The following is a 14,052-nucleotide window of genomic DNA, read 5'->3' as shown; positions in this document are numbered from 1 at the left end:
TCCAGCCATATACTAGGTTTTGACCTGGTCTTGTTGAAAGTGTAAAGGCTAATTCTTTTCTACAAATTCCACCAGCAGCATAAAACAAATGAGAAGTAACCTTACACTGTATTCAAAAATATTGAGGAACCTTAATGTCACTGCAAGCAGCCAGAAAAAGTAATGACAAGTACAGCAATCACATAGATATGAAACAGCTAAAAACCTTTCAGTAATCAACCGTGGGTGCTCACCAGTTCTCAAACCAGTCGCAATCTGGCTATGAAGAGTTCCCTACTGTTTTCAGTTCAAAGACAATATAAAACGCGGATCTAGTATGGGAAAAAGCAATCTGTCATTTTAACTTTCCATCTGTCCTTTCATTTGGCAGCAATAACATGCATGCACTGGGTGTACCTTAAGGCTGTAGCAGTGCCTGTGATTTCAATAGCAGATTTAAAATGTAGGATCCTGCATCAAATACTTTGAGAGACTCCATTTCACATTTACCAGCATTAATCACTGCTTGATATCATTGTCTTTATCTCCCAACAGACCGGTGTTCTCTTCCATTAGAACACAGCTCACATTTATATAACAGCAAGCCACTGTTCATTTTTTTCCATTCCTTATCATTTTAGGGACAATTAAAATAATAAAAGCATCCAGATAAGAGCTTAACTGATTTGTAATCCCTTCCATTCCAGAAAAGATGCAGCAAATTGGATTTCCATGCCAGGCCTATAATAGCTCATCCATTCAGTGGTGGAATGGCACGAAATGTCACTTTCTACAAGGAAAATGGTCTTTTCCCCAAAAACACAAAAAAGGAAATTAATGTAAATATATTACCAGGACAGAATCTGAAACATATTAAAGATCAGAGACGGCTGGGGAGACGTTTGGCATGGTCTGTAAAATGGCCGATTCTCATGTCATATGCAAGCCCCTCCCACCCAACTCGGAACAATCCCAGCCATGGCAGGTTTCTCAGCAGTCATCCCTTCTCTGTTCTGTGACTAGGGTTGTCACAATATCCCACTTCCATATTGTTCATATGCCTTTAAGAAATATCATAATATTCAATGTTATCTTTTTTTATATTATAGCTAAGGCTCATTGTTCTCGGTGATCATAGATTTTCACCAAAAGACGCCCAGTTTTTTTTTATTTAAAAGGAGCCGATTGGTTTAAACTGATTTTCACAAGGATTTTATGTTTATACGTATTCAAAAAAGTGATTCCCGTTTGTGAGATCAGATAAACGACCTCCTCTTGCGATGAACCTGACACTTTGCCAAAGCCCACCCAAGACCTGCTTTCCTTAGTTACTGTTACCAGTTCTGTCAAGCTTTCACTTCGGAAAGCAAGTTTCCACAGAAAACCCATTGAGAGGACCCGTCAGTTACATTCACTTGTATTTGTCCAGACTATCAGATTGAACACAGACCAACCCCTTGTTAATCAAACGATTCCCAGGTACATTTAAGTAATTTAATTATAATCTTGAAAGAACCGTTTTATTTATATAGCCTGTCGGAGGCTACGGGTATCGTATTTGACAAATGAATGTTTACTGTGACCAGTGACCAGTTGAAACTGTGTATGCACAGTGCTTCCTGGTAACTGAATCAAATAAGTTGTCATCTTTTTTCCCTTCTCGTTGTGCTCCCACACCTCCCTAGAGGTCAGAGTTCTGTAGGCTACCTTCATCCTGACGTCACTTGCCAGCCTAATGTCAATGGTACTCTATACTCAAGGTTGCCAGATGCCTCTTTCATTCTCCAATCATTGAGTCATTGAGATATAAATGGCAACGATCCATAGTTGACGTTAAAATTAATATGTAACAGGAAAAGTGCTTATGCTAGCTAACAATAGCAATTGTCAGCATCCCTCCCACCGAGTTACCACTGGCTATTACTGACTAATTTTGGAGCCTCTTATCTCATCCAGATGTCAACAGCAAGGACCCCAGTATACAGTCCAGGGTTATAGTAAAGATACAAGGAATAATAAGGAAAATATTAGAGCATAATGATATCGCTCTCAGCGTAAATGAGAGAAGCCTCATCTGCTGCCAGTGGAAGTAAGCACCACTGTCATTACGGGGCAGGACTATTAGTGCATTGCTGAGTAACTAGCTAACAATTTTACTGATCATAATATTAATATTCATTATTACTGATCATAATATTAATATTCATTATTTACCTAATTTATGTGACATGGAAAACTGATTTGCTACTCTTTGCTCACTGTGCACACCGTTTAAAGGTTTTTTATTTTTGAAATAGGGATAGGCTATAACACCTCATTTTAGTTACAATCCTCACAGAAGGTAATGATTTCAAATGAAAGCTTGAAAGACTTCATTGAGGTTAGCAACACTTGCTAGCCGCAGGACTTACAGTAAGAAAAAGTGGAGAGAAAAAAAGGGAGAAAGCGCAAATGAAATCAAATCAAATAAAGCTACACTTTCAAATTAGAGTTTTTCTTCAAGCAAGACACTAACTGCTTTGATGACTAAATAACCAACATACATATAATAGTAACCAAATATTAGAAAAACAAGACGGATATTATTGTGAGCAGCAAAACGTCAGCAGAAAAGGTCGTGGAGAAAGGACGTCTCTAAAATAAGCAGGCGGGCCTCAGCACACACGGTAATGCAGATTTAGAGTTACAGATTGCAAAATATTAACTCACATGTTTAATTATAGCAAGTATTATCATTTAAAAGCACTTATGTATATCATATTCTTAAAATAATAACAAGGATGATAATAATATTTAAAAATACTGTAGTTATAGACAATGATATCGGCGATGTCGTCAAATACCATGGTATACAATATTATCAGTATTATCTGTTACTCTCTTTCCTTTCTACCTGTCAGAAAAAAATATTCTAAATGAATTACAAATTTAGAGACGGTAGAATTATTTAGGGATATAACATTGGTAGAAACCTTTAATATTAAGTGCAACTTAGAATTAAATTTAAATTGAATAGGTAAATTCTTAACCATTAATATAAAGAGAAGCAGGAATACCTATAAGTTATTAGTCTTATTTGCACTGCACAATTGTACGGATCCTCTCGAGTCTGTGTAGCATAAGAATAGTTTCACACCAGTTTCAAGTCTCAAATCTCAATGTGCGTTGATTTTCATGCAAGATTAAATCCATGCAAATGTATGCATTTAAGAAGGCTAACTACAGACTGACAGACAGAAGTATTTATACCATACCACTGGGAAGACTGACTCAGAATTTTCCCATAAATCAAAAGCTTCCAGTTAGAAACATGCTGTATCACGTGGCTTACTTAATTAATTTCAGCACATTATTAGTGTTTATGGAGTGACCAAATAAATGCTTGGCCCCCTGCCAATGTGTATGCAGCTGTGCTGTGTGGTACAGCTGAACTAACAGCATTAAATATTTACATGCAGAGCTGACAGAAAATACCACTCAGTCAAGATACTTCATCACAAGTGATTTGCGGCAACGTGTTGTCTTCAATTTACAAATTTGATGTGACAGCTGAAGCCCAAGGACAGATGCTCCTTCCACCACTTGATCCTTGGACACACTCTGAATCCCAATTCCAGCCAATCAGATATGCAAATACATGGCTCATCGAATCAGGTGTTTGACACTGCGTAGAGCTGTCCGATAAAGTCATTATTTTTCAGTAGTGCTGCGAGATTTCATGTCCAGAAGACACATCCGTCCTCTTTCTTGCATGATAACCCTGAGAACCGGAACCTCCACGTAAATCAAACAGTCTACCTGCCAACATTCCAAGACCGGATTTAGTGCAGGTTCTAAATAGGCCAAGTGCTAAACTTTACAGCAAAGGTGCACCAGAACCAGTTTAGGCCTACTTAACCAGTTGTAGCCTACAGTGATGAAAAGGAACGTTGGGAATGATCACTGCATTTCTATTCACCAAACTGTTAAAAAAAACATAAGCAGAGTTTAAGCTCAAGTGCTAGGAACCAACTGAAGTGGTACTTTTTGGTTTAAAAAAAGAAAAAAAAAATGGGATTACAGAGAATATGCTAGCTAATAAACCAAACTAGAGCTTGTATGCAACATTAATATTTTGAGGGGGCAAACGGAAAAAAGATAATAATAATAAGTATTATTATTATTATAACTATTTTTTTTTTTTTTTTTAATTAAACTTGGCTACAATTGAAAAAAAAAAACCTGAAGGACAAAAACAAATAAGCATGTTTTAATAAAAGAAAACTTCAGGATTACACAGTCACACTGAACAATTACTGAAATAAACTGAATAATGAAAAATAAGAAAGTTGCCCACTCAGGTTCCTCTTTGCTGTGTTGATTTAACCAACGTTTCAGCAAAAGATGCCTTCCTAATTACCAATGAGTAGGCATAGACCTATTATAGGACTAATTGAAAACAGGTGAGACAAAACTGTATGACACAACAACACATTCAATATTTATAGAAGTATGCACATGTATAACAGATCTCTCTTATGTACTCAAGATGGCAAAATACTAATACACATACACTATACATGTAAAATAACAAAAATTATGCACAGTAGTGCTGTTGACTATAAGTAGGCTAGGTCTAGATATTGAAGCATATCAATATAAAAACAAATTGTACAAGTGTGCATCTAAGTTACATTGTATATCTGTATATTATATAGGCCTAAGTATTAATCTATATTGTTGAAAACATAATATAGTGAATAACAACACTCTGCATTACTTTTGTTATTTTACATTAATAGCGTTTAATTAGAGATTTTGCCATCTTGTTGTGTACATACTAGAGATCAGTTGTACACGTGCATACTTCATTAAATTTGAAGATGTCGTCGTGTCACATGGTTTTGTTTCACCTGTCTTCAATTAGTCCAATAATAGGGCTATGCTTGCTCACTGCTAATCACCCTAACAAAGGCATCTTTTGCCAAAACGTGGGTTAAATAAACACAGCAAATAGAAACTGAGCGTGCAATTTTCAGATTTTTCATTATTTACACTCTGTTAGTCTGCACATCTTTAACTTTTGGGAGTGTGCCATTTTTGTGCATGAAATAAATAGAATACTGAATATACAGTGTAAAGTCACATTGCTGGAGAGTTTTTTATATTGCCTATTGTTCCATAATGGAAATATCAATAGAGATGTATAAATGTTAGTTTATTATGTTACAGCATTATATGTTCTTATTTAAACCAGTAGGGTGACCTATTAATCTCATCCCTAAATCACCCCACAGCCCTCTAGTTAACTATCCAGGATAATTTTGCTTTTTGTAGTGAAGCTGTCAGCCTAGTAAGAACAAGAATTACGGGGAATGCTATACAAACATGCTGAACAACAGTAAAACAAACCAACAAAAAAAAGATCAAGAGTCATTCCATGGGAAATAGACAAGGCTGTCAGGCCAGTTCCTCAGAACCCCTTCGTTTATAATAAATATTCCTTACCTATCTGTAAAGACAAAAACTGAAGCTAGAGCTCCATATTCCAAATAGTTATTGAGAAATAAATAAATTGTGCAGAAAGAGTGTATTGCATCATGATAAGTGAATAATCAGGATGATTTTTACCATGAGGGAATTCCATAAGGCTGATTACCTCACCTGAGGCCCATATTAAATAATATCACAATACTGTATTTGTGAATGTGTCATACGCGTATGAATATGCCCATATATGACTTTTCATCATTAAATATTTTGATTGATTTAATCTTGATTCAAGCGACATTCATATTTGGGACAAAACTGAACTCATTTTGTGTTCTTTGCATTCTGGATAGTTGATATAAATTAACTATTATTATTTTTTTTTTTAATTTTAATTCAAATCCTTACATACAATCAGATAAGCGTTAACCCCCCAAACTTGCATACATTTTGGAACATCTCCAGACCTATGTATCTGTTAAACTATGCATGATACCACATCTAAAATTCAGGTCATTTCAATGTACAAAGACTGCCTGAAAGAAGTATGATGGACATTTGAAACACATAAACACATAAAACGCCTAAATCCTGGTTTAATTTTGATGGAGAGCCGACCGTCATTTATCTTGCCTGTATGCTTGATGATTTTGATTGCTGGAAGGGAGGTCGAACATTCGGCCTGCAATGTAATCACAATGGGTGTTCCATACACAAACATAAAACAAAACTGGCAGCTGGGCTCACTTCAACAGATTATTTATCAAGGAAATATACAAAATCAGACTGGATATTGATATTAAATCATTTCAAAAGTATACTGACAGTTAAGCAATATTACTTTTCTACTTTAGAATTCAGAAATTATTTTGCTAATTTGACTGGTTATGAGCATTTGTGCCTGCACTTAACACTTCACTAAAACCAGTGGGATCATTATAAAAATTCTAACCACATTGAAGGCATTATTACACATTTCATCACAAGAAAAACTCACTGTGAAATGTTTTAGATGTTAATTGGTTATAATTTATTCATTGGTTCATATATTTAGGTGTCGTAAAAACGTTACAGCTGCCAGCGTCATGAGGGACTAATAGCCTAATTCTAGTCATTTCTGAAGCGAAATGGCACCAAAACAAAAAACAAAAAAACGGTGCTCGCTATCTTATTCAAAACAACCCCAGAAGGATTTTGTATTGCTGAAATGAAATATTATTCAAATTGTAGCCAACCCGTCTTGACATAATCCTGATTGTTCAATTCTGATTCGTCCAAGTTATGCTAGAAAGAAGAGGTCCTATAAAATGTTTTCTGACATGGCCAGACAGCTAAACAATATTTTTTAAAGTATATATTTGTCTTGTCTACAGCGTGGTAGAAAGCATTTCAGTTTTACGAATGGGTGTTTTTTTGTAATTATGGTGAAAAAGAAAACTGGCCACATTGTGGATTCCAAATCCCTAGCAGCTAGAATGCCACAACCAGCCAAGCTGCTGCCAATGTACATGTATTCTGGTGGCTAATTCACCAGAAAAACTTGTTTGAACAACAACATTTTTACATGCATTTCCAAGATCTTGTCTACTGTGTGGTATAAAGAATGTTAGTTTTACGAATGAGTGTTTTTTTATTACGGTGAAAAAGGGGAGGTGAGCCTGGTCGATTTGAGTCCCCCAGCTGCAATTAAATTTTGAAGCCACAGGGCCACTATACATTTTGGCGTGTTTTGAGAGTACACATTTCATTAAATGTTGCATCCCATAACAATACATACAAGTAAATTAATACAATATATTAGTTTTACTGTAGGAATACCACTAAATATTGGTTCATGTTGTTGAAGAAAAAAGATAACCCCACACTAAAAGTCGCATAGGTGATGATGCATTTCCCTCCAACAATAGTGATTACATACCAAGGGAAGTGGCTAATTTTTAACATTGTATTAAAGCAAACAACTGTTATATTCTGAAAAGTTACCAATTTATATGTAGTCATGTAGCTGTCTGAGCCATGGTCCCATACGACCGGCACCAACTGGACCAAACTGCAGATTTTGGTGCTTTATTTCAGTACTAACGTTACACTTGCTCTGTTGACTCAGTCAGCAACAGCAGGTACCGTTAGAACTCCAAAAGCAAAACAGTCCAATGTGTGGCTGTATTTTACCCAATAGGATTCAAACAATGGGACTTGCCTTTACAATAAAAAATGTTTTTTAATGTAGTAGTTCAGTCTTTATTTGAAAGAACTTTGGCTGTGTCCGAAATCGCATACTATGTACTACATATACCATCATGCAGCACATTTAGTATGTGAGTAAAACGTACAATGGCTTTTTGGACATACTACATCGTCTTAGAAAAGCTCCACTTCCTTCCAGCACTCTGTACATTGATGATGGTGTGTGACAGGAGTGAAATATTTTGCACAACACCGCCCTATGCCATTACTGGTTGCTTGAATTGTTAACCATTGCAATGCAATGGTTAACGCAATGGTTAATGCAAGTGGGATACTCATGCCAACATAGTGTGCAGTGCATTTCATAGAAAGTAGTATGACATCATGGTATTTTTCACATATTTCAGTCATGCTGTTGTTTTGGATGTGCTACAAATGATATGTAGTAGGCTATGCAGTACATAGTTTGCAATTCTGGACGCAGCCTTTGACCACATGAGTTTTTCCAGTGAATCAGAGTATCCTGCAATTGCCAACTTTGATCAGATGTTGTTACTGGTAGATGTAGCCAAATGTCCAATGGTGAGAATGATTTAGTCTGGGACGTATAAATAGGCAGGAAAGGAGGAAAATGAGAAATAACCAAAGTGGGGACATGTGAAGTTGTACAGTATCTAAATTATGTGTGTTTACATGAGGTCAGAAGGTACAGAAGATAATGTTCTTAAGGGCTGAGTCTGTGGTCATTGGGGTTATTTCTGTAGGAAACCCTGAAAAGTGAAAAACTCTCGATGCTGTATAGGTATGGGGCATGCCACGCCAGGCCGTAACTTGGCAAATGGCATAGGTGCCATCCAAATTTACGTCTGGGGGTTGCGTTAGCTAATTACAGATTACTCATGTCACACAATTCTGAAGACTCTGTACTTGTCCTCCATTCCCTACAACTTTTCTCTTCGCCTAAAAGTACTGCATTTCATCCGCAAATACTCCTTTCTCACACATCCAACACAGTCTCACCTTTAGGAAGACTAATTAAAAGGTGTTAGAATTTTAAGCAGCGCGAGTTTGCATTCCGTCCAAAAAAAGCATGACGTTATGTGACAACTTCAATTAAAGACCTGCGTGGATCTTAGCTGGAGAAAATATTGCAATATTGTTTTTTTAATTACCCCATAATCACAATGCGATGAACATCCTTATATAAGGTCGCTTAGTGATGCCAGAGAACTATATCTATTCACATCATTTTAAGTTGGTTGGGTCTTAATTTTTATTTTATCTGTTAGGCTACTTACTTGTTACTATTATGTGTAGCGCGTGATGATTTTAGTTAAAGCTACAGTAGCAAGCTGGCTATGTTTGTTTAGCTATTAGCTGGACAACGACTGCAGCTACCGCTTTGTCCGGGTAACGGTAAAAGTTAGTCTAGCAGCTATTCTAAGATACTTAGTAATACTGAAGGCGAAGCTAGAGATAACAAAAAACAGACTATCTTTAATTGAGAAAGGGACCGCAATAACGTTAAACATACGGCAAGGCTCATATTGACCGCGTTAGCCAACTTAAGTATGCAAATGTCAGTCTGGCACTGGCAAGCGCCACAGAAGCTAAACTTACTGTGAATGCAACTACTAAGCTAGCCAAGTTAGAAACTTGACAGGCTATGTTGGTGGAAATTCACGTGAATAAGGGAAACGTATCGACACGAAAGAACAAGTTTCTGCAATTACAGTTCGGTATCATTAGCTAGTCAGCAAACGTTATGTCAGCCGGTTAACGTTATTTCTGCTTTAACTTCAGCTAACCATCACACATGCTGACAGTTCGCTTTCTAGCTATCGATAAATACTCACCAACTGTAGCGACCGTGTCCCAGTCATCCAGCGAATAGGTCCTGCTGTTGGCAAGTGACAGCGATGCCGCCGCAGCGAGTGTGGGACTGGCTGTGTCACTGGCAGTGTTGTTGGCACCCTCCCGAAAAGAACTGCTTTCATTGTTCACTCCACTCTTAGCTCTAGATGATGCCATGTTCCGCCCGGGCGAACGTCAATCTACGTTACTTAGCCAAAATCTCTCTTGCTTGTTATCTGAACACAAGTATTTCCCCTCCGAAAAACGTTATCGATTTAACGCTCATTGATTCCGACCAGCTATCGTCGCCTTTCTTTGTCTGGACCGCAACAGCAACGACTCTTCTCGTTTCCTTCCCCTGCTGAATTGCATTACGTTCGCCTGGCAACTAGCTAGCTAGCTAGCTGCATTCCCGAAAGCGTCGATGTGAACCAATCCACCGATAAGCCCACTAGTTTCTGTCTGCAAACAACCACTAAAGAAATGAAACACAATCTAAAGCCAGGCTGAACTTCCGAATCGGGCTGATCCTCGCACGGTGCACTCTACAAGAGCTGGATGTGGCTAGAGTAATCAGCAGTCACGGAGCAGTAGTATTGTCTCTACAACATTACGCTAATGGTGACAGTCGCGCTATGGTATTTTAAAGGTTTGAATCATTTACTTCACTCCAACGCCCCGCTCAACGTAACATAAACCCGTGCTACCCATCAGTTAGCAGCAGTTTCAAACAGCTTTACACGTAACTAGCTGACGGGCTAACGCGCCAGACAAGGAAGGGAGACACAAAAGTTCAACTGTGATTGACAGGAAAGTAAACCAATACTAAAGGACAGGAGGCAAAAGATCTGACCAATGAGTTCACAGAAGAGGCGGATCTACTTGCGAGAGGCGCACTCGCTTTTCGCTTTTTCAAGACACTGCTCCCACTGCACCACACCTTGGGAGATGACCACGGGGAAAAAAGGTGGAAACGTATCACGCGTCACGTGTTAATGAATTAAAACGATCGATGCTCATGGAATAGAACAAAAGGAAGCTGTGCTGCAAGATCGTGCTATATACTCTGATGGAATTTGGAAGCTGCTTTAAATTTCAGGGACCAAAACTTTCATGATTTAATTTTGTCACAAGGAGGTTTAGAAATCTCGTTGGTTTTATAAGCTTAAAACAAAATAATAATATAAATACTGACCATGAATTGCAACTCTCCTTAAATTAATCTGAGTTTGTCGAAAGTTGCCACCAGTGTTTAACATAATGTCACCAATGAACAGTATACTAATTTTCCACTGCATTATTTGGGAAGCCACAGTGATTTGTAAGACATGAATTTAGCAGAACATCCTGTTTCCATTGAGAACGGTAAACTCATTGTAGAAGAATTACATTATAATCATGGTCTTGATTGTGTGCTGCCAAAGCAAGCTGAGTCAAGTAATCTCTGCTGTAATTTGTGCAAGACCTTATGGAAAAAGGGAGAACTCAGAGTTATTCAAAGTTCAGAGTGATAACCACAATTAAAGTTGAAAACACATAGAAAATCCAATATCTGTAAGGTAAACAAAAAAAAAAAAAAAAAAAAACAATATGGGTTGCAAGGGTCCTTGTGTGAACAAAACTGTTGTTGCGTAAATGCAATGACTAATCTTTTTTGACACCTATTGGTAATCAAAAAGAATCCTTCACAGGGCAAGTCCCAGATTTGTTGACTGTATTGTGTGTTCTCTCATTCATGCTTTGGAATTACTCTGACTTCTCCACGTTAGTGTGTTAGACTTTTTCCCTGATTAATTAATCATTAAATAATTTTTATATACAAGAAAACAGTCTCTCTTCCTTCATGTTAAAGTGAGATTTCCACTAAATCATCCCTTCAAGCAACACCTCACCCCCAGCTCTAGCACCTGATATGGTCCATCTTAACCTAGTGTATGCACTAGACTTGCTTGCTTGCCCACTGTGGACCTACACTTGGACTCAAGTGTTATATTATTACTTCTTCTGCTTACTTTGTATTAAGTTTGATGTAGGCTCTGTCCCTAGCTTTGTACTAGCTTTGTTCAATTAAATAGAATTAAAAGCCAGAAGGAAGTATAATGATGTATAATGATCTGATCTCTTTGGGCCATGAGGTTTTTCGAATGAAGGTGAAGGACGGGGGCTGACTTAAATAGTAGAACATGAGCAGTTCCACTCTATAAGAGCATCTACAAATAGCACAGGATCCCTAACCCTGTACTCCAACAGGCAGGGTCACACCATCCCCCACAGAACGGACCAAAGCATTAATGGAGTTTACTGTCATAATGGATTTCAGCTATCAGTTCTGTTCAAAAACACAGCCAATGATGCATGTGTAGACACTTTTTCAATTTCTGCTATGTGAGATCTGCCTGGATGACTAAATCCATTAAAATATTTCAGTGTTTTTTCTTTTTTCATTCTTCTGCAAGAATAACACAGAGCACCATGCACAGAACAATCTCAATGGGCTTGCAACCCAAATGCACCACTGCAGTACTATATATTCAATCAGAAAACACAACAGTAGCAGTATAAAACTGTACTTTGCATGCAGGACAGTAATTCTTATGACATAGCTTTTTTATTCACACACACTGCACATAAAAACCTGATGGTTCTGTTCCTAAGTTGTTTTCTTTTTACCGAATTTGCATTAGGGCTGGGAGGTCTTTCCAGGATGTGAAAGATGTTGTCTCCCCTGGGGGAGGTGAAAATGCAGCTCCAAGTTGGAAATATAGTGCTTCCATTTTCTATTCAGCGAGGAGCAGCCTGCACGGCACACACTGAACATAAAAGGTCTGTTCCTCCACAGCCTTTTCAAACATGCTCTTTAAATTGAAAGGCCTCTGATATTTTTGTCTTTTCTGCACTTGTTTTTCTTTCAGAGACAGGCCTGTTATGCAGCTTAACTAGAAATGGCCGATTGAGTAACTTGTTTTGCTCATACAATATTTTACCCCTCCCCCCTCTCTCTGTCTCTCACTCTCTCTCACACACACACACACACATATATATTTTAGTGATATTACATTTGCAATTATATTAATGCTTTGCCCTCAACTTTGAATAATGATATAAAGCATGTTTTCCTTTCCCACTGAAAATGTTGTTTCCTTCCAGTTATAATACAGTGTAAGTATTAACATTAATGATGATTCACTTAATTTTGTTGTTCAATGGGTTATTATTTTTTTGACTGAGTGTATGTAATATTAATTGAATTTGAGCCTCAGTAAGACGATATGACAGCATTGACAGAGTTGTGGTGCTGTGGTAGTGTACCAAACAGAGAATAATTATAGCCATTGCACTCCTAAAATACTCTAGGCTTCACACTTAGCTGTCATCTGTGCCATGTGACCAAGCTGTTTCAGTTTTCTCTGGTTGGCAATGTGACCCTAAAGTCTTTGTAATCCAAGGAAGACACCAAAATTGACCATTTCAAATGATTGTATAACCTAAGCTACTGGCTTTTTCGAGAGCTCCAGTGGTACAGATCGGTAATTTAGAGTGATATAATAATGCCCCTTTCTTTCACGTTTTTAATCATGAAAAAACTATCAGTTATACCTATACAGAAAAAGGACAGCGTCTCCATATGTTTGAACGGAATATTAGCAGTTGCAGCTATAGACGGTTGTCGGTCCATTCAATCTGCTCAAACAATACAAAGAGTGATAAGGCATGCTTTGCATTTGAGATTTGGTTGTGTTTTGCATGTCTGATCGTAGGCAAAGTAAGAAGTGGAGTAGCCCCAGGAGAAAGGTTTTTAAAAAAATTATATATATATATATATATATAGCCTGGAGGATATAGCATCTGGCTGTAAAAACTGTTTGTTTGGTGATAAGCCCTCTCATATGGGAGGGAGCAGCCCTGCTGACCACCTATAGCAAATCATGTCTGGAATAGAGCAATATATTAATGACTGTTATGCCAGTGTGTCTAGCTGAGATATAGTAGATATTGATTATTCAATGGTATTTTTTCAGCACACAAACGTCCCTATGGGAAGAGACTCAAACATGATGTTTTCAAATATGAGGTGCACTGAAATATCATGCAAATCAGAAAAATAGACATTACCACTCAACGCCCTCATATGCTGCACACTAGAACATAACCAAGACAGTATTCTGTAAATTGCCCTGTCATATGTCTAAATGCAATGCCTGCAGCACTTCTCTTTATTGCTTGCTGGTAAGAGGGTGAGCTAAAACAGTGGAGAACTTTCTTGCTCTGATTTTCTCCCCAACATCTTGGGACAGACCAGCGTATGCCGCAGGTACACCTTTTGTGCTCAAATACTTGTTCTTCTATAACTGATAATAATGGTGACACCACCAAAGGCAATTACATTTTCTGATCAATAGCAAATTGGAGGGAACTGACACTGCAAGCCTGTCACAGAGCATAATCAAACAACTCATCTAAGATGAGCATCTTATTTATTGTTATGTAGTGAGAACTCAGCCGATGGCTACATAGACAGGAAACATGGCTCAACTTGGGAAGCGAGACACGAGAGGAGGCATT

The 14,052-nt window shown here is 37.7% G+C and overlaps 1 protein-coding gene across 1 annotated transcript in view; it reads right to left on the bottom strand.

Moving 5' to 3' along the window:
- prkx (protein kinase X-linked) overlaps nt 1–10,289 on the bottom strand; it is a 51,699-nt gene extending 41,410 nt beyond the window's left edge. Inside the window, exon 1 of the mRNA XM_064310063.1 lies at nt 9,492–10,289. Coding sequence (XP_064166133.1) covers nt 9,492–9,666 — 175 coding nt within the window. The 5' untranslated portion in view covers nt 9,667–10,289. The remainder of the gene's footprint in view (nt 1–9,491) is intronic.
- Nucleotides 10,290–14,052: the final 3,763 nt, after the last annotated feature.

Source organism: Anguilla rostrata, chromosome 15 (genome assembly GCF_018555375.3).
Source record: "Anguilla rostrata isolate EN2019 chromosome 15, ASM1855537v3, whole genome shotgun sequence".
NCBI classification, from domain to species: Eukaryota; Metazoa; Chordata; class Actinopteri; order Anguilliformes; family Anguillidae; genus Anguilla; species Anguilla rostrata.
Note: the sequence above shows the minus strand (reverse complement) of the source record. Positions and strands in the feature narration are given on the sequence as shown.